We start from the raw sequence: 20,218 nt of genomic DNA on the forward strand, positions 1-20,218 counted from the left end.
ACCAGACTTCTCAACCCACAAACATCAAAGAAAACAGAGAAGGTTAGTGGAAAAAGCTGCAGGGGGACAGAGTTAACGGTTTGGCCACTGCCCCAGGGGCAGGGGGGAGGTGCAGCTACAGAACTACAGCTGCAGTTACGTCCGGCCCCAGGCCCACCTGGTGGGAGGAATTAAGTGGTGGATCAGTGCAGGAGTGCAGAGGCTGCTGAAGATTTGCGTCAGGTCCGGGTTGGTGGTCCTTGAGGAAGGAGGAGTGCTGGTGTGGCAGAGCTGGCTGTATAGAAATAGCTCTGAAATCAATGGCACATCCCCTCAAGCTTGGAACAAAGTACTCTTTGCTCTACAAGCAGTCATACCCTGACAAAAAACTCAAGGGTCAAGTAAGTTGGCTGGGAACACGGCCAGGCAGCGAAAACACGCCCAGATTCAGTCTCAGACTTTGGAATCTTTCTTTAGTGACAAAGACCAAAACATATGGCCTGAAGAAGTCAACAAAGTCAAAGAGCCTACACAAATAGCCTCCAAGAAAAACATGAACCGATCTCAGGCCATGGAAGAGCTCAAAAAGGATTTGGAAAAGCAAGTTAGAGAAGTAGAGGAAAAATTGGGAAGAGAAATGAGAATGATGCAAGAAAACCATGAAAAACAAGTCAATGACTTGCTAAAGGAGACCCAAAAAAATACTGAAAAATATATTGAAGAAAACAACACTTTAAAAAATAGACTAACTCAAAAGGCAAAAGAGCTCCAAAAAGCCAATGAGGAGAAGAATGCCTTGAAAGGCAGAATTAGCCAAATGGAAAAGGAGGTCCAAATGACCACTGAAGAAAATACTACCTTAAAAATTAGATTGGAGCAGGTGGAAGCTAGTGACTTGATGAGAAATGAAGATAGTATAAAACAGAACCAAAGGAATGAAAAAATGGAAGACAATGTCAAATATCTCATTGGAAAAACTACTGACCTAGAAAATAGATCCAGGAGAGATAATTTAAAAATTATTGTACTACCTGAAAGCCAGGATCAAAAAAAGAGCCTAGATATCATCTTTCAAGAAATTATCAAGGAGAATTGCCCTGGTATTCTAGAGTCAGAGGGTAAAATAGAAATTGAAAGAATCCACCGATCGCCTCCTCAAATAGATCCCCAAAAGAAAACTCCTAGGAACATTGTCGTGGGGCAACCAGAATATACATCATCTTGGAGTGGGGGGAGGGTGGAAACGGGGAAAAAAATTGTAATTTAAACTTTCGTGAAAATCAATGCTGAAAACTAAATATATTAAATAAATTTAAAAAAATAAAAATAAAGGAAAATCAAAATAAATCCATTACAGACCCACTTTCTCACCATGGAGGCTCTCTCTGGGAACCCAAAGCACTGCATGCTACCAGTATGATATCATTTGACTTGCAGAATTCCAACAATTTGCTCTGGTTCAGGTAGGGATGGCATTCCACCTGCAGTACAATAAATAGTGAAGTTTTAATTAATAAAAATAAGATGCATGAGGCCAAAATGAACAATATCAAGCATTTTAATAATTAAAGATCTTGCGAATTATCTAGCTACACCCCAAATCACAGAATGTTAGTACAATATATGTCTATTTAAGCCCTTTTTCCACATACAGCCATTAGTTATGAAAGGGGCAGAAAAAGTAGTTTTGAGTTAAGGAAAAGACTAAAATCAATTAATAAGGGATGTAGGATTCAGCTACCGCCATTGATAAAGAGATTGATGCATGAAAGAAGTAGGAAAAGAACTTTGGTTTAATAAAAACTATTTAAATGTACTTGAAGAAACAGAGCTTTCAGGTATTAATTATCTGAGCAACTGTTGTGAATAGAAAATCACCTGTTTAATAAAAACAGACTCAAATGACCTTATGTATTACATAGGATGAAATCTTGTATGTCTGAAAAGTTTTATGGTTTAAAGAATCAAAGAAATAAGTTTTACTTTTAAAAATTGGGAAAATGTGAGTAGGAAGAAATAGTTCCAAAAATAAAAAATGAAATCTAGGAGCCTGATGAAGATAAGAATTTCAGGGAGCTGTGGTTCCTCCACTCATTTATAAGGGAGGGGAAGGAAAGGAAAGAAACTGCACTAGAAAAAGAATTGTTTTACCTGGTTGCAGACAGGTTTATATTTAAGCCCAGTTTTATTCAGGATCATCTCCAATTGCCTGCGGTTGAAGTTGGACACTCCAATGGACTTCACAAGGCCTGCATCCTTACATTTCTCCATGGCCTAAATAGAGAGAGATTGTGAACTCCTATGGAACCTTGGAGGACATGTCAAGTAGAATCCTTCCCCCATTCACCACCTAGCCTTGGTCTTTTCACTTGCTCTCCTCTGTTTTGAAAAAAGAACCTCAGGAGAAGGCATGTCACAGAATTAAAACCTGGAAGGATCTTCAGATACAATTTAGTTCAACCTCCTCAGTTTTTTTTGTTTTTGTTTTTTTCCTGTTTTTGGTCAAGGAAACCAGAATCAAGAGAAGTTTTAACCAAAAATCATACAGGTACTAAGTAACCAAACCATGATTTGAGTTCAGGTCTTGCATCTCTTTATTTGATAAAATTCACTTCCAATTACCTGAGGATCTCCCTCTCCAGTCACAATCACTTCTTGGCAGGGCTGACTTTACCTTAAAGTCACAGCATGTTTTTTGTTCTCCGCTTCCACAAGTCACCTACCTCCCAAGTGTCACGTAAATCCACAGAGTCACCAATAACTTTGTGATTTTCATCCATTGGCATCATGTCTTTGCCAGGCTGTAATAAAAGGAGGGAAACCTGTCTTTTCGAGACATTCAAATGCACACCTGCTGTGTGCGTTTCATAAGACACTGTGCCAGATGCCACAAATAAAACATGAAATTGTGATACAGTTCTTGTCTTGTAGGAGCTTATCAACTAGTAGAAATCAAGTCCATAGATAATTATAATACAAGTCCAGAGGATCAGAGATATAGAACAGGAAAGAATCTTAGAGATCATCTAATCAAACCCACTCATTTTATTATATATTTAAAACTTTATTGAAAATTTGTGACACAAAACATTTCTCAACAAACATTGAATTAAGCCCAATAAAGAAGCATATTTCCTGAAACAAGCAAAACTGCCTATTTTAATTACACGGTTCTGTATGTGCATGTGACACTTTTTAACTTGGCAGTCTACTGATATTAAAAAGAAAAGATGTGTCCTTTAACTGGAATAGTCTAGAATTTTTTATACAACTGTAGTCATGTATATCTATTCACTCACTCACTCCTAAAGCATTTATTAAGCACCTTTGGTGTGTAAGACCCTGATCTAGGCTCTGGGTTAACCAAAAGGAAACAATTCACTGCTGGATAGTTTTAGTGATTCCTGTTTTGTTGCCCGTGGCTTAGAACTAAACTGCTAAATCTTTGATTCATTTTTATTTATTTGCTGGTCAATCAGCCTTCCATAGTTGTAGCTTGTGCTTGAAGAAATTCTCCCCTCCCCTAACACATTTACTCCTTTTCCCTCTCTGACTTCCCTCTGGTCCCCCCTTAGTCCATTCAAGTCTCTTGTTCATTTTATCCTTTGTTCTTATACTTCGCTTTCCCCACATAGATAATAATATGATACATGTATCCCTTCTTCCCCAGCCCTCTCTTTCCATAGTGTATCTACTTTAAACACCCATACTCACAGCTTCTCTTTCCCCCTCAATAACCAATAGACAAACAGGGGTTCCCCTTTTAACATGTCAGCACTGGACCATCACCCAGACTCTTAAGGCTACTTGGACTTGTTGACATTTCACAAATTTCCTTCCTCCCTTGCATTCTGTTTTGGCGGCAGTTGGGATTCAGTGACTTGCCCAAGGTCACACATCTAGTAAGTATGTGAGGCCAGATTTGAACTCAGGTTCAAATTTGAATTCAGGTCCTCCCTACTCCAGGACCAGTGCTTTATCCGCTGTGCCACCTAACTGCTCCTGTCTCTTGCATTTCAAACACTATTCAAAGAAGACAGCTTCCAGAAGTAGAAGCAGGCAGTCCAGCTCCCACATACCTACTCTAGCAGAACTGAACTTCATATTACACTCAATAAATGATCAAGGAATTAATGAGAAACAATAGTATGTGATATTGTCTGCTCCAGAACTGCACAAAAAATCATCCAGCAGCCCAGAGACAAGAAAAGCATTCCCTTTCTCCCCTCCCAAGCACAACTTCCCAAAGAGATGTGGCATCTGTGGTCTGCAATGCTCTGGGTCTAGGTCCTACAAGAATTAAGGACTCATCTGAGAAAGCCCTAGGGTGCAGACCTTGAAAACCCTGGGGAGGGACAACTGGAAGTACCACTGAAATGCTACTGAGCTTGGGTCAGAACAGCCAAGGCCAAAGCCAAGGAGATCTGAACACTCTGTATTGAGATGCCATAGATGGCCCTGAAAACCCGGCTGTCTGAACCTCAGAGAATGTGGGGAGCCAAATTCTAGATGAAGGTCAGTGCAAGAACACAAGGAACCCAGGCCAAGACAGAGCAGAGCAAACCACTTGATCCAAAAGCCCAGCAAGAGCCCTTGCCTGGCCCTGGAACAAAGCCCCATTTAAGAAACTGAATCCATAGATGAGTAAATCAAATACTCAAAATAATAATCTTTAAAATTACTGCAAATCAAATTAAAAACAGAGAGATTTAACAGTGTAACAGTTTAAGTATACAACATACTGACGCAAATATATCTAATATCCTACTATTCAACAAAAAGAAGACCCCAATTACTGGAATAAGTATTTACTATTTAACAAAAACTGCTGGGAAAATTAGATAGTGGAAGGGAAGAAATTAGATTTTGATCAACACTTCATAATTTATCCAACATAAGCTCCAAATGTGCATGTGGCCTATATGTGAAAGACTATATCATAAATTAATTAGATGATCTTGCTCTTTTCTAACCTAGGCAGATTTGCTCCTCCTGAGGCAATCTGGGGGGCTCACCAGATCTGTGCTGGCCTTGGCAGGAATGATGGATACCTAGTAGCACTACCATAGCTCACAAATCTCTATCTCAAGCAATCCACCAGCCTTAGCCTTCCCAGGAACAGGTGTGGAGAAAAAATAGGCAACACAAATATTATGTGACCTCTTGATGGACTAAAAATGTAGAAATCCCCAAACCTCCTGGTGGTCTAACTTTATAAAGTCCATGACCTCTATGCAATGAGAGTATGAGCTTGAAGATGGACTTATCCCACTGGTGTAGCTTCTTCCTGTCCTTGGAAAAGTGATAGTGAAGTTCTGCGTTCACAATTGGCAAAGACTAATTGTAAAACTTTGTTCTCTGTCCCTTATTGTGTGCTCTTGAACATCTTTTTTCATTCTGACAGTAAATCCTACCACTGGCATTCCAAGTACCTCTTTTTTCTCCTTTGACTGACACCCCAGGCATTTTCTGTGAAATGCCTTTCTTTTGCTATCCAAAATTGCTACACAATGCTGCTCATTGGCAGTGTACTCTAAGCAGCCTAAAAGTCATAAAACTCAAATCTATACTAAATCAAAGGAATATGAATTTGCTATCAGCAAGAGCAGATTGCTTAGCACTCTAATAAATCTGTAAGTTTTTTCCTCCTATCTTTGTCCCACAGTCATTGGACCCTGCTAGGACTATATGCCCTTCCCAACAAGTCAAAAGATTTCCCTAACACAGGGACTATAGGCATTCAACACCACAACCAGCCTCATCTCTCTTTTTTTTTTAGTCTTTTTTCAAATTTAATTTATTTAATATATTTAGTTTTCAGCATTGATTTTCACAAGAGTTTGAATTACAAATTTTCTCCCCATTTCTAACCTCCCACCCACTCCAAGATGGCGGCCCCATTCCCCAGTCAGCCCTCCCATCTGTCACCCCACTCCTCTCCCATCCCCCTTTCCCCTTGTGTTGGTAACCAAAAATGGGCTCCTTAGCAATTAGTTCAACAAGTGCCCTTGAATAGTTTGGCTTTTGTTCCATTTGAGTAATTTAGTGTATTTCATTGAGCCTTACTAAGTGCTAAGCCCCAGGCCCAAACCCCTATTAGGTGTAAAACCTTAGTGGGTGTGGATTGGCAACTAAGGTGGAGCCCAAGGTGGGGCTAACTCCAGGGAGGGCCTACTTTATATGACTGGGAGAGCAGAGGCTTTTAGACCACATGGGTTTAAGTCCACCTCTTTGTGACAATTCTAGGTCATGTGAGTGAGTTGCATGTGTGACTCAACCCTGACGCTGAAAAAGATATAAAACCAAGGGGTTGGCTGTCTGTTTTTTGGAGCTCTTTGCCGCAGCAGTCGTGGCGTGTGACTCGGGGCCAGCCCTTGTTCTGAGCTCCCAGGCTGAACCTAGATGTTGGTAACTATGAATTGTATTGGGTCTGTCTGTTGATATTTGTAATTTATTTGTGTTTTTTTCTGAAGTTCAGGGTGCCGGTTTTTTCCCCTGAACTAAGTGAATGCTGTCTGTATGCTGGATTAAAGTAAACTTGTCAACCCCTTTAACCTTGCTTTCCTTATTAAAGCAGATTAAAGAACCTGTGCTTTCCCAGCGTGCCGGCAGCTTTCTGGGTGCTGGCTGTGGGTGGATCTTACACCCCCACAGAAGCTGCTAGCTGGATTGTGGAAACACACTTCTTCTCTTGTAGGGCAAGATAAATTTCTACGCCCCATTGCCTGTGTAACTTACTTCCTAGTTGCATGTAAAAACTTTTTTTTGTTGTTGTTGCTTTTGAATGACGGTTTTTAAAACTTTGAGTTCCAAATTCTCTCCCCTCTTCCCTCCCCACCCACCCTCCCTAAGATGGCAAGCAATTCAACATAGGCCACATGGGTATCATTATGTAAAATCCTTCCACAATACTCATGTTGTGAAAGATTAACTATGTTTTGCTCCTTCCTAAGCTATCCCCCTTTATTGAATTTTCTCCTTTGACCCTGTCCCTTTTCGAAAGTGTTTGTTTTTGATTACCTCCTCCCCCTGTCTGCCCTCTCTTCTATCATCCCCCCTTTTTTATCTTCTTCCTCCTTCTTTCCTGTGGGGTAAGATACCCAGTTGAGTGTATATGGTATTCCCTCCTCAGGTCAAATCTGATGAGAGCAGGATTTACTCATTCCTCCTCACCTACCACCTCTTTCCTTCCTAGAGAACCGCTTTTTCTTGCCACTTTTATGCAAGATAATTTACCCCATTCTATCTCTCCCTTTCCCCTCTCTCAAAATATTTCTCCCTTATCCCTTAATTTGATTTTATTTGTTTAGATATCATCCCTTCATATTCAATTCACCGTGTGCCCTTTGTGTGTGTGTGTGTATATATATATATATACATATATATATTTATATGTACCTACATATATTCATACATAGACACACATTTGTATATATATGCATACACACACACACACACACACACACACACACACACATATATATATATATATATATATATATGCATATTCCATTCAGCTACTATGATAATGAGGTCTCATGAATCATACACATCATCTTTCCATGTAGGAATGTAAACAAAACAGTTCAACTTTAGTAAGTCCCTTGCAATTTCTCTTTCTTGTTTACCTTTTCATGCTTCTCTTGATTCTTGTGTTTGAAAGTCAAATTTTCTATTCAGCTCTGCTCTTTTCACTGAGAAAGCTTGAAAGTCCTCTATTTTATTGAAAATCCATATTTTGCCTTGGAGCATGATATTCAGTTTTGCTGGGTAGGTGATTCTTGGTTTTAATCCCAGCTCCATTGACCTCTGGAATATTGTATTCCAAGCCCTTCAGTCCCTTAATGTGGAAGCTGCTAGATCTTGTATTATCCTGATTGTTTTTCCACAATATTCAAATTGTTTCTTTCTAGCTGCTTGCAGTATTTTCTCCTTGACCTGGGAGCTCTGGAATTTGGTGACAATGTTCCTAGGAGTTTTCTTTTCGGGATCTTTTTGAGGAGGCGATCGGTGGATTCTTTCAATTTCTATTTTACCCTCTGACTCTAGAATATCAAGACAATTCTTCTTGATAATTTCTTCAAAAATGATGTCTAGGCTCTTTCTTTGGTCATGGCTTTCAGGGAGTCCAATAATTTTTAAATTATATCTCCTGGATCAGTTCTCCTGGTCAGTCATTTTTCCAATGAGATATTTCACATTGTCTTCCACTTTTTCATTCCTTTGGTTCTGTTTGATAATATCTTGATTTCTCATCAAGTCACTAGCTTCTACTTGCTCCAATCTAATTTTTAAGGTAGTATTTTCTTCAGTGGTTTTTTGGACCTCCTTTTCCATTTGGCTAATTCTGCCTTTAAAGACATTCTTCTCCTCATTGGCTTTTTGGAGCTCTTTTGCCATTTGAGTTATTCTATTTTTTAAAGTGTTGTTTTCTTCAATATATTTTTCAGTATTTTTTTGGGTCTCCTTTAGCAAGTCATTGACTTGTTTTTCATGGTTTTCTTGCATCATTCTCATTTCTCTTCCCAATTTTTCCTCTACTTCTCTAACTTGCTTTTCTAAATCCTTTTTGAGCTCTTCCATGGCCTGAGACCAGTTCATGTTTTTCTTGGAGGCTTTTGTTGTAGGCTCTTTGACTTTGTTGACTTCTGGCTGTATGTTGTGGTCTTCTTTGTCACCAAAGAAGGATTCCAAAGTCTGATACTGAATCTGAATCTGTTTTTGCTGCCTGGCCATGTTCCCAGTCAACTTACTTGATCCTTGAGTTTTTTGTCAGGGTATGACTGCTTGTAGAGCAAAGAGTACTTTGTTCCAAGCTTGAGAGGATGCATTGTTGATTTCAGATCTCTTTCTATACAGCCAGCTCTGCCACACCAGCACTCCTCCTTCCCCAAAACCACCAACCTGGACCTGACACAAATCTTCAGCAGGCTCTGCACTCCTGCTCTGATCTGCCACTTAATTCCTCCCACCATGTGGACCTGGGGCCGGAAGTAACTGCAGCTGTAGTTCTGTAGCTGCATCACCCGTGCTGCCCCTGGGGCAGCGAGATCTCTGCCCCCTGCAGCTTTTCCCACTCACCTTCTCTGTTGTCTTCGGTGTTGTTTGGTTGAGAAGTCTGGTAACTCCCACAGCTCACTGATTCAGGGCACTAGGGCCTGTTCCGCCTGGCTCCCTGTCTGGTTGGTCCTGCTGCTGCCCATGCTGAGCTCGGCTCCCCTCCTCTCCATGTGGGATAGACCTCATCCAGTGACCATCCATGCTGTCCTGGCCTGGCTCCCTGCTTCCCTCTGCTGTTTTGTGGGTTCAGCAGTTCTAGAATTTGTTCAGAGCCATTTTTTTATAGGTTTTTGGAGGGACTGCTGAAGAGCTCATGCAAGTCCCTGCTTTCCAGCCGCCATCTTGGCTCCACCCCCAGAAGTCCAGCCTCATCTCTTAAAGTTAAATCAGAATACCCTTGGAAATGTTTACTTGTAGGCATCTACTTTAAATATTTGGACACTGACACCCAGCCATATCAACATTGATATGCAGCTCACTAGACAAAATCTGAATAAGGATAAAACACTCCTTCACTTCTTATAGAAGCAGGGCTGAAAAATGCTAAGGCACAAGAGAGATAAATGGGGTCAAAAAGTCTTTGTACACCTACAGGGGGTTCTAGCACTTACTTTAAGAGAAATAGGAGAATGGATAATATAAAGGTCAAGGTAATCAAGCTGGAGGTTCTTCAGGGTCTCTTCCAGGGCAGGCCTGACTAATTCTGGGCGGTGGCATGTACTCCAAAGCTAAAGGGAATAAAGGAATATTCAAAGTAAACATTATGTATTCTTTTCCAAAGCAATTCCAAGCAGGACAGAAAATTGTGGCAATAACAGGACAGCAGACTGAGTTCCCACAGTGGCCAATTTACAGAAAAACTGTGAATTAGCTGAAGTTCATGCCACTTAATCTCTCTGTGCCTCTTTCTTTGTTTGTAAAATGAGGGAATAATAAATGAATTCTATCTACCTTCAAAAGTTCTTCTGAGGCTCAAAAGAGCCTGAACTGCCAGTTGAAGGAGGTTCTGACCCCAGTACACCCAGTATGGACACATCTCTGAATCAGGGGGTTTTAAAAGAAGTACTAGACAAGCCTAGAGCTAGAAAGGTAAAAAGGAGAAGAAATAGTCATGGAGCGAGGTGCTTTCCCTGGGCCAAATCTACCTGACCTAGTGAACAATGAGGTATCCTCCCAACTCAGGTTAATATCAGAATTTTGAATATTCAGGAAACTGTGTTTTGGTAACCTATTGAGATTTTCTTCCATCTATGCAAGGAAGCTGTAGACACATAATCAAATGTCAAAAGAGATGATAGGGAAGTAGGCATTGTGATATGACACCTTCACCTTCACCTTATTTGTTGGGTAAGTGCCTGGTTTTCCCTACATTGTTTCCTAAGATTGAACACAAAGGCGATTTAGTAGCACACAACAGACAACAGGCTAGACTTGCAACTTTCTATGCCTGTAGTTTGGGAGGGGATTTTAGGAAATGGTAAGCAACATTGCTGTTACTTTAGTACCTTACTATTTACTTTTCTCTCTATTTCATTTTAGAAACCTTTAATTTAATTGATTTAATTGGAACAAGGGGTTTGGATTGTTCTAATCCAAACCCCTACCCCCAACAAATTCATTGTAATGACTAACATCTTCTTTAAGTTTCAAGGTCGAAGTGCTAGAAATTAGCCACCACTGGGGACCAAAGGAAAAGAATAAGAATGAGCTAGAAAAAAATTGCTAAAGTGTATTTTAATCCTTTTCTTGTCTAAATCCAGTTAAATATGGATAGCAAGACAAGACTATGAGAAAACCTTTAAATTCAGTCCATGAGACTTTTTAATTACATAATAGGATGTCACTGAATTTCTACCAAATTTAAATGCACATTACTGCTGTTCAGAAGCAGTTAAGCTCATGTAAACTTCCTTAAAAAGAAGTTCCAGTCTACTTTTGTCTTGTCTTTAAGGCATTGTTCTATGTTTTCCCAATGATAAGTTGCTTTTAAAGAATGACCAATAATTGACTACATATCCTTTGCATTAAATCTGGAATTTAACTTCCTGGTAGACAATTTATTTCTAATTTACAAAAATAATACAGGTTTGTAAAACACTAAATTACACAATAAGAATGTTCTTTTCCTCCAAATTAATTCTACTTTTGATTCATTAGTTAAAAATAAAATCTGCTAAGTGATCATCCTGTCTATTCTTCACACAATTTAGTCAAGGAATTTATATCCTGACTGAAAGTAGGAATAATTTAGATTTTAATCTTCAAGACTAAATTTAAACTGGTAAGTGCTGTTATGAAACTGTCAGCTTAAAATAGTGAGTCTGCTGAATACCAAAAAAATTACATTTGACATGTCATAATTAGAGAGATAATCTCACAGCTGCTAATTCAGAAAATATGGTCACTATATTTGCTTAATAGGTTTTCCTGGAGGTGCTCATTTCTCTCATTGTCTGTGAGGTGATTTCTTAATTATTTATTTGGAAAAATTAAATTTGCAGCTGTTTTGTACTAGTTCATGAGAGTGTAAGCTCCTGAAGAACAAAGACAGTGTCTGTTCTTTAATGAATATCCCTGAGCAACTATCTTGCTTATTAACTGAGTGGCCACTCTACTTTTGAAATTAAATGACTGGGAGTTAAATTCCATTATTTCTGATCAAAACTAGCTAGCCTTCATCTTTTCCCTTATGCTTCATAATTCATTTTTGTTGTTTAGATTGCTTGGGTTGGGAGGATTCTTCTTTGTTTCAATTAGGATATTGTTTATAATTTATCACTTTTTTTTACCACGAAAAAAATCTCACATACCTTCCCTGTGTAGAATATGTCCTCTCTGGTCACTGTCCCATCTGCCATCTTTGCTTGGATTGCCTGCCCAACTTCTTTTTCATTTCCATAAAAGAAAGCCCCATCAATATGGCGGAAGCCCACTTCAATAGCCAGCTTTGTGGCCATCTCACTTTCACTTTTGGGAACCTAGGAATTCAAAGGGAGAGAATTTCAACCTGAATAAAGACACATTAGCCCAATGGATCTCCTTCCCTAAACATGGTACTTAAACTATTGTTTCTCCTTCCCTCCATTTTCTCCCTTGCTTGTCTTTATCTTGGCCAAGTATTATTCAAGTTTTTCCTGGAACAGCTGCATTTTGTCATTTCTTTTCTTTACATCCTGATGCTTATTTTTCCATCTGGCCATTCTAAGAAGTATGTGGCTATTAAGCAATAGAGAGAATTAGATATTTTGCCAGATACACATCTGCCCAGGTCAGCTGAATTCTTTGGCTTAGTCCATGGGTGGGGAACCTGCAGTCTCAAGGCCACATGTGGCACTCTAGGTCCTCAAGTGTGGCCCTTTGACTGAATCCAAACTTCACAGAACAAATCCTCTTAATAAAAGAATTTGTTGTATGAAACATGGACTCAGTCAAAAGGCCACACCCAAGAATCTAGGAGACCACATGTGACCTTGAGGCCCCAGGTTCCCCACCCCTGACTTGGAGTTTTGTCTTTAGATTTCAGTTTTAGGATCTGCTGCTACATTCCATGCCTTTCCTCCTCCCACAGCCCATGGTTTAATAAAATGTTTTGTTTAAAGTATATTGAGTTCCAGCCTTCTGCAAGACAGCAGAGTACTATGCCAGAAAACTGAGCAATACTAATTCACATTGCAAAGTCAGTAAGGCCTAAAGGAGAAGGAGAAAAGCTTTCAATGATAAAAAGTTTGGGAGAAGACTTTTTGTGCATTGGGGGGGAAAATGAAACAATATAAACTTAAGAGAATCACTACAAATCATGGATTGGAAAAAAAAGAAAATTAACTTGACTTCTGCTCTCCATGACTACACATTTAAATTAAAATTCTAGAGTCACCTAAAGGAACAAGACAGAAAGTTTAGAATTAAAGTTAGGGATTTTATACCTATAACCTCAGCTACCATACTAATAAGGATAAGAGGACAAACGATACAAGTACAAAAATATTGGTAGTGAGATTTTTGCCAACAACCACTTGCTCAGTTCAATGTAACTTATTTTTGAATTATATATAATAACACTTAGTACTTTATTATATGTATATGTAGTGTTGCATGCATGTTGTTCTTAGGTATTGTTTTTTACTTTTGCTAGAGTTTGCTTGATTTGAAGCAGCCTGTTAAGTGGTGCTTTGAATTGTAATGTGTATTCTATGTATGTATGGCTGTGAGAGTTGTACTATAAGGAAAACTAAGCACCACAGAATTGTGGCACTCAGAAGACTTTTGAGATTCCCTTAGAAAACAAAGAGATCAAATCTGTCATTATTAATTAATTCAGCCTATTCACTGGAAAGTCATATACTAAAGCTAGACATGAATTTGTACAGACTTGGAGAGAGAGCAGGACAGAAGTTCCTGGTGTGCTGTGGTCCATGGACTCACAAAGAATCAGACACAACTAAACAACAACAAACATTATATGTAATATTAGGGTGCATGATATTGTAATGGCAAGCAAAGTGGGACTTTTTGCTGTCTTTTGTTTTGGAGTGTTTCTCAGCACTGAGGCAATCAAGCACTTTTGATTTAGTCTTTCCTTTGTTTGTAGGAAGGCTCACACCCTTTTACTAGTTAGGTCACGTGTGAAACCCTCAAGAGGAGTAAAGCCCTTGAGAAGTGTGAAGTGCTCTGACCCTGGAGAAGTGTATAAATACTCTGAGGTTAGCATTTTGTTTGGTGCTCACTCAATGGAAGAGTGTTGGTATGGAGATTCTGGGTAGCTGTTAGGGAGCCCTCCAGCTTTAAAAACCCAGATGTTGGTGCCTCTCTCTCTGGTAACTTTGTATGTATAGCTTTGGTCAGACAGTTAGAAGCCTGTCTGTTGATTTGTGTTATTTTTTTCTGCTTGTAATTTCTGTTTATGTTTTTTCTGAAGTACAGGGTGCTGACTTTTTCCCCTGAACTAAGTGAATGATATATGTATGTTTGATTAAAGTGAGATTACTAACTCCTTTAAGTTTTTTTCTTTAAAAAAGATCAAAGAAACTGTGCTAGCAGCACTCCTATGTGCTGGTGTTGTTGGTCTTACACAGCCACAGCGGCTGCTAGTCCCATTGTTGCTACAGTTATACATCCCAAAATGATTTTCAGGAAATAAAATTATGGGTTGTGGGGAACATAGCACCAGGTTCAGCAGCTTTTCCCACACATAATACACACTATAACTATATTTTGAAGAGAGAATAGAAAGCAGAAAAAAAGATTGTGGCAGAAAAGAACTTTAACTTCTCTCCATCTCTCTCTTCTTAAGGAATAGCCTTCAGTAAGGTTTCTCCCACCAGAGGAGGGCATTTATAGAATAACCAAGAATGAAATAAAAGGTCTCTCTCTCTCTCTCTCTCTCTCTCTCTCTCTCTCTCTCTCTCTCTCCTCAAAAGAAAAGCTATTAACTAAGGCTGACCACAAGAGAGGAAAACTTTGGAGTAAATAGTGAAGAAAAAGGGCTAAAGAAAGACAACAGAGCTTGTAAAGGAAAGGTACTCAACTTGATCTGATCCCCCAGAGTAGAGGAAACCTAGAACTCAACCCTTAAGGCCTCAGAAACAAAAATGAATTAAACAAAAATTAAAATAAAAAACTTTTATACATGCAGAGATCACAAAGGCACAAACCAAAACAGAATAATATAAAAACTTCTATAATCAAAACCACAAAGAAAAAAAGCTTGTCCAAAGAAAACTTCTAATTTGTTTTAAAAAATGATAAGAATTTTAAAAAGTTATTATAAAAGAAATCAGAATTATGGAGAAGAAAACTGGGTGAAAGAGCAATAGCTTAACAGAAGAAGTACAAAACTTTAGTAACAAACTTTCTAAAAAGCACAATGGACCAAACAGAAATGAATGATTGTAGGAGACAACACAGTTCTTAAAACAAGGTCAAAAGAAATGTTAAAATGAGAAAATAAAGTGAATGTGAATGGGATGAATTCATCCATAAAATAGAAGTTGGAATGGATTTGGAAAACAAAATCCAACAATACATTGTTTACAAGAATCATCCTAGAAACAGACTCACAAAGACTTAAAAAGAGGGGTTAGGACAAAATCGGTTATGACTCAGCTGAATACAAAATATCCAGGGTAACAATTATGATTTTAGTTAAGTCAATAGTGAAAATAGACTTAATTTAAAAGAGATAAAAAGAAAACTACATTTTACTGAAAGGTAGCACAATAATTGATTTCACACTTAATACATATGTGATCAATGGCACAACTATTAAAAACAAAGGAAAAACTAAATGATTACAAGGAGAAACAAACCATAAAACTATAATAATGAGAGACTTCAATTTACCCCATCAGCCCTATATAAATATAACAAAAAATAAATGAAAAATTAAGAACATGAATGAATCTTAGATAAATTAGATGTGATAGACCTCTAATGATTTCTCAACTGTGTATGACTCCTTTGCAAAAACTGATCATGACTTAAGATCAAGAACAAATGCAGAAAAGCAAAAATATTATATACGTATGTAATATATATTTACTTTACTTATAATGCAATCAAGTTATAATATGAATAAAGGGCTACTGGAACAGTATTAAAAATAAACCATAACACAAAGCTCAATTTAAATATCATTTTGTCCAGAAAGCCTTCCCTTATTCCATCTCTCCCTCTTCCCCCTTGGGTATTAGTCTATACTTCAAACTTCTCAAAATACTTTCTGGTATAGCTCTCTAATGCAATTATCATATAATATATTTATATTTTTCTGCATTTGTGTCTTATTTCTCTTTTAGGTTGTGAGTTTCTTGAAATTAAGAGCAGTGTCTTAGCTAACAGATCAGAAAATATTAAAGTGATTCCATTTTGTTCTTCCTAGCTTGAAGATCCTCAAATATCATGTTCTGTTTTCTTGTTAGGGTAGTCCTGCTTGGGCTTGTACCCTTTCCCAGCTACTCAATCAAGAAGTCCAGACTTTCACCCTATGTAACCTCAACAATCATAAAATTTTATGTAGATAACTGCACCCTAAAACAAGTCCCTTCCCCATCCCTGCCCCCTGTCCAAAACTCCCCATTTCACCTCAGAAAAGGGAAGAGGCAGACAAAGAATGTCTGACAGTGAGACAGTGACACCTAGGGAGAGAATGGGTTCAGAGCTGTGGCTCTTGGTCTCTCCTCAGCTGGGCTATTTCCCCCCACACCCCAAACTACTTCAAGAGCCCTGCCACCCTGAATGAAGGAAGAAATAAACTGCCTGCCTTCTGGACACCAGTATGCGCAAGCAGAGAGGGAGGGGGCTGGAGGAAACCTTTTGGCTAGCTCCCATCTGTGCTCAGATGTTAATCAAAATGCACACACACAAGCGTGCATGTGCGCGCACACACACACACACATGACTATTACCTTTCTGTTTCATTCCCCTTTACTAGTTGAAATATTCACACAGCAGTAATATTCACACACAGCACCAAGTAATAGCTTTGCCTTCTGTGCACTTTTTTTTCCCCAGTGCTCAGACTACGTCAATATCCAGGTTCCCTCAGGGTGGCCCTTCATTTCCTGCATATGAATTTGCCTTGTCCTCACCCACAAGAAGTCTGGACAATCCATCCACCCATCTTCCAAAGACTACACAAGTGCGCAGGTTCAATAAGTAGTTTATGTCCATAGATAGGGTGCAACCAGTTACTCTTATAAAGCCCTTGTTTGTGGTACTGTTATACCGACAGCGAGCAAGACATGTCACAGAGTATAAGTTTTAAATGGAGAATTTATTAGCCAGTGACCATCCGGAGTATTAGCGACCCAAATCAGACCGGCCACAAACAGGACTGAAGGGGACATATTTATACAAAACCCGGGTGTAGTGGTTAATTATCTCTTGAAACTTACATGTTATTTTAGCAGACCTGGCAAGCCTGTGTTACCTCACTTTTATGACCATGATACAAGAAGAGGAGCTTCCTTAATGGAATAGATTGTAAATACAACAAATCAGATAGCTGACAAAGTGTCAAATGAAATTACAACCCAGGATCTCTGTGTCCAATTTGCCATTAACATTCCACAACATGGTATTGTAATACAAGGAAAATTAGGAACCCCTGAGTAATCCCTAGCTACTGACAAGCACCCCCAGAAAGAATGGACTCAGATATCTTTGGCATTTAGCAAAACCCCTGGGACTCCATGACTCCACCAAGGAATGTCAATATATAGGACCATCCCACTGAAGGATAACCTGGCAGACCCTTTCTAGCAGAGATCCCTGGGGGGCTCCATGACTCCACCAAGGAATGTAAATGAGATTATCCCACTAGTACAATAACCTGACTGAATCTTTTGATCAGCCAGGGCTTTTGTGCCTGTTTTCCCACCCTGTACCCCCACATGTCCTATATAAGTCAAGCCATCACCCCAATCCAGGGCCATTGATTTGTGGTGCAGTACCCCAATGGCCGCCGGCTAATAAATTCTCCACTTAAAACTTATACTCTGTGGTGTGTCTCGCTCGCTTCTGGTACAACAGTATATGCCCATAAAATATATGGATAAGGAAAAGTCACATAATTCAAGATAATGTCTGGGGCCAAGGTTTTCACCCTTAATGGCCATGGACAGACCAAGGAATTCTCCATCTGGGTTTGTTGACATAAGATAGAGACATCTCTGAGCCTACTCAGAAAACAAAGAGACTGTTAGTCAGGTTTTTCTTCTGGTTAATTAGTTCAGGCTCTGAGTCTTATCTATTGACATTCCTTGGAGCAGTCACAGGAGCCCCAGGGACATTTGCTGAATGCCAAATGGCAAGATAAGTCCATTCTTTCTTATGCAAACTGGGGGTGTGGGGCAGGGATCTTCAGCAATAACCAGTTTCTCAAGTATCACAGTACAGCTTTACCTCAAAGATGGTGCACGTTCATAATAATTTTGTGATTGTAAGCATAATTATGAAAAGGCTTGTACTTCTGTGCCTATGGCCTCAAAACAGAGCTCCTTGCTTTGCCTTGGGCAAATTCCCTTTCTCCCGTATGGTTTCCATTTCGTCCTAAGGCTTCAATCCAGGAACACCCGCCAACATTAAGGACCAAGTAACCACAGGTGAAAAATAATATCAAAAATGAATGTAATAAAATTAAAATTAAATTAATTTTATATAAGTTTATGTATATGTTATACAATTTATAACTATACTAAAAATAATATTAAATCTGGGAAATATTCTTTAATAGATTTTTGTTAAATACACGAATAAGCAGAAGTAAGGCACGGGGCAGGACCTATGCTTTTCTCTCAGCACTCTGGCTCCTGGAGCGAGCCTGCATAATAATACACAGCCCCACATCTCTCTGCTCATCCATTTAAATGTCATCTCTGAAGGTGCCGAAGAGGCAAAAGGCAGATATAGCAGACACTGTGTGCCACAGACGCTCATCTCGTCTCCTCACACACCTAAGTACTTTTTCAAACTCTGGGCTTAGTGAAAAACCTTCCTCCTTCCTTTCTGAGGGCTGATCTCATGTTAGCTCTCATTTCCCAGCCTGGGAAGAACTACAACTCCCAGGGGTCTCTGTGGCCAGCCTGTGGTGGCTAAATTCGAGATGTGGTACATTTACCACAGTGTCAGGTTTATACAGAAATTCACTATCCTGCATTTGATACGTAATTGTTTATTTCTACCTCAAAGAGTCTCTAGCGCCATACTGGGTGGTATGAGAAAGGAATTAGGATAGTTCAGACTTCATCTCCCCTCCCAGTGTTCTACTCACCCTCACACACAACCTCACTCCTCCCTATACTTACAGTTCTAGGTCCGTAAGTACCAAATCCCAGCACTGGGATGGTATTCCCATCATTCATTGTCACCCTATGAGAACTGGAAAGAGCCATTTCTTTTCACCTCACAGGTCAGGTCAATTCTGTGCAGTCAGAAAACTCCCGGAAGGAGGCAAAGACTAATTGACGCCTTGGCTATTTTACTCTATTGCCCAATAAAGCTCAGAGGGAGTAGCTTGTTTTTAAAGTTGCATCAGTGGGGCGGTGGGAACATCAAGTGAAGAATCATCTCTTTACAACTTCCCTAGAAATGTGGCTACACTGAAATGTTTGAGTAAATAAAGTCTCCATTTGACTTAAATTTGATTGTCATCCCCTTTTTGGGTAGTTATTCCTAAAGGATGGTGGGATCAGAGTGTGAGAAAGGAGGAGGTAGGAGGGAGACACAGGGAGGGAAGAAAGGGGCAGAGCCCAAGAAGAGAAAAGAAGGAGGCAGAGAGCAAGAGATCACAAAGAGGGAGGAGTGATGGGAAGGGGGAAGAGAGAGGAAAGCTCAGGAGGTGAGCTGATAGGGGCAGTCTTTTTGTGCCTCTGCCTTGGAAGGCAGTACACACTGAGTATGAAAGGAAGCAATGCCCCCAAAGGAAAGTGAAACTGCCCTTGTAGCAGAAAGAGTTCTCCAGGCATGTGTACTAATAGCTGGATCTGCCTTGCTTGCCACAATCTCCTTGTGGTTAGATATTGATAAAAGGAATTAATTTTTTTCTGTTACTTGTGCTTTTAAATAGGTTTATCGTAATATTATCACTAAAAATGTTTTTTTTTTTCTTTACCTTTGCCATTTTGAGTTTTGAGCTGAGTTCAGCTCAGCATTTCTTAATATTTTTGGAAACTTTTCTTTTTATATTGTTTGGTGCATATTTTTTAAATACTTCCACTGGTTTTACAGTTTGATTGTTTATTTTTTAAATCTAGTTTCTAATTTGTTTTCTTTTTTGATTTAGTTTGATTTAGTTTCTGAAGAGCATTTTCCTCTATGGGGTTTGATGCAGTTTTATACATTTGGGAACTCCTCAAGGACCTGAGTACTGGACACGGTCTCCTGGAATGAATCCATGGATTCAATCATTCTTTAAGTCTAGGGGGAAAAGATTTATTTTTACGCTTTTCAGTGGGCAAAACTTCTTAAGGAACCTGTGGGTACAGTTAAAGTTTATACAGGATAAACTATAGGAAAACATGTTTGGAATATGCTAACTAGGTGATGTGGAGATGGATTAGGGAGTGGTTAAGGAGTGGCCAGTTCTTAAAGGAACATGCACTTTTTGTACCTACAGCACAGGCAGTTTACCCAGAGTTCACCAGGGAAAGCTCAAGGATGGGAACAGGGAGGTATTGTTTTA

General features: G+C 39.2%; 1 protein-coding gene across 1 annotated transcript in view; it reads right to left on the reverse strand.

Moving 5' to 3' along the window:
• LOC118851176 (prostaglandin-E(2) 9-reductase-like) overlaps window positions 1–18,965 on the reverse strand; it is a 33,923-nt gene extending 14,958 nt beyond the window's left edge. The window contains exons 1-6 of the mRNA XM_036760695.1: window positions 18,843–18,965; window positions 11,850–12,017; window positions 9,651–9,767; window positions 2,703–2,780; window positions 2,131–2,253; window positions 1,351–1,460 (exon numbers count right to left, since the gene is read on the reverse strand). Of these exons, the coding sequence (XP_036616590.1) occupies window positions 1,351–1,460; window positions 2,131–2,253; window positions 2,703–2,780; window positions 9,651–9,767; window positions 11,850–12,017; window positions 18,843–18,929 (683 nt within the window). The 5' untranslated portion in view covers window positions 18,930–18,965. The remainder of the gene's footprint in view (window positions 1–1,350; window positions 1,461–2,130; window positions 2,254–2,702; window positions 2,781–9,650; window positions 9,768–11,849; window positions 12,018–18,842) is intronic.
• Window positions 18,966–20,218: the final 1,253 nt, after the last annotated feature.

This window comes from Trichosurus vulpecula, chromosome 5, assembly GCF_011100635.1.
Source record: "Trichosurus vulpecula isolate mTriVul1 chromosome 5, mTriVul1.pri, whole genome shotgun sequence".
In the NCBI taxonomy this organism is placed as follows: domain Eukaryota; kingdom Metazoa; phylum Chordata; class Mammalia; order Diprotodontia; family Phalangeridae; genus Trichosurus; species Trichosurus vulpecula.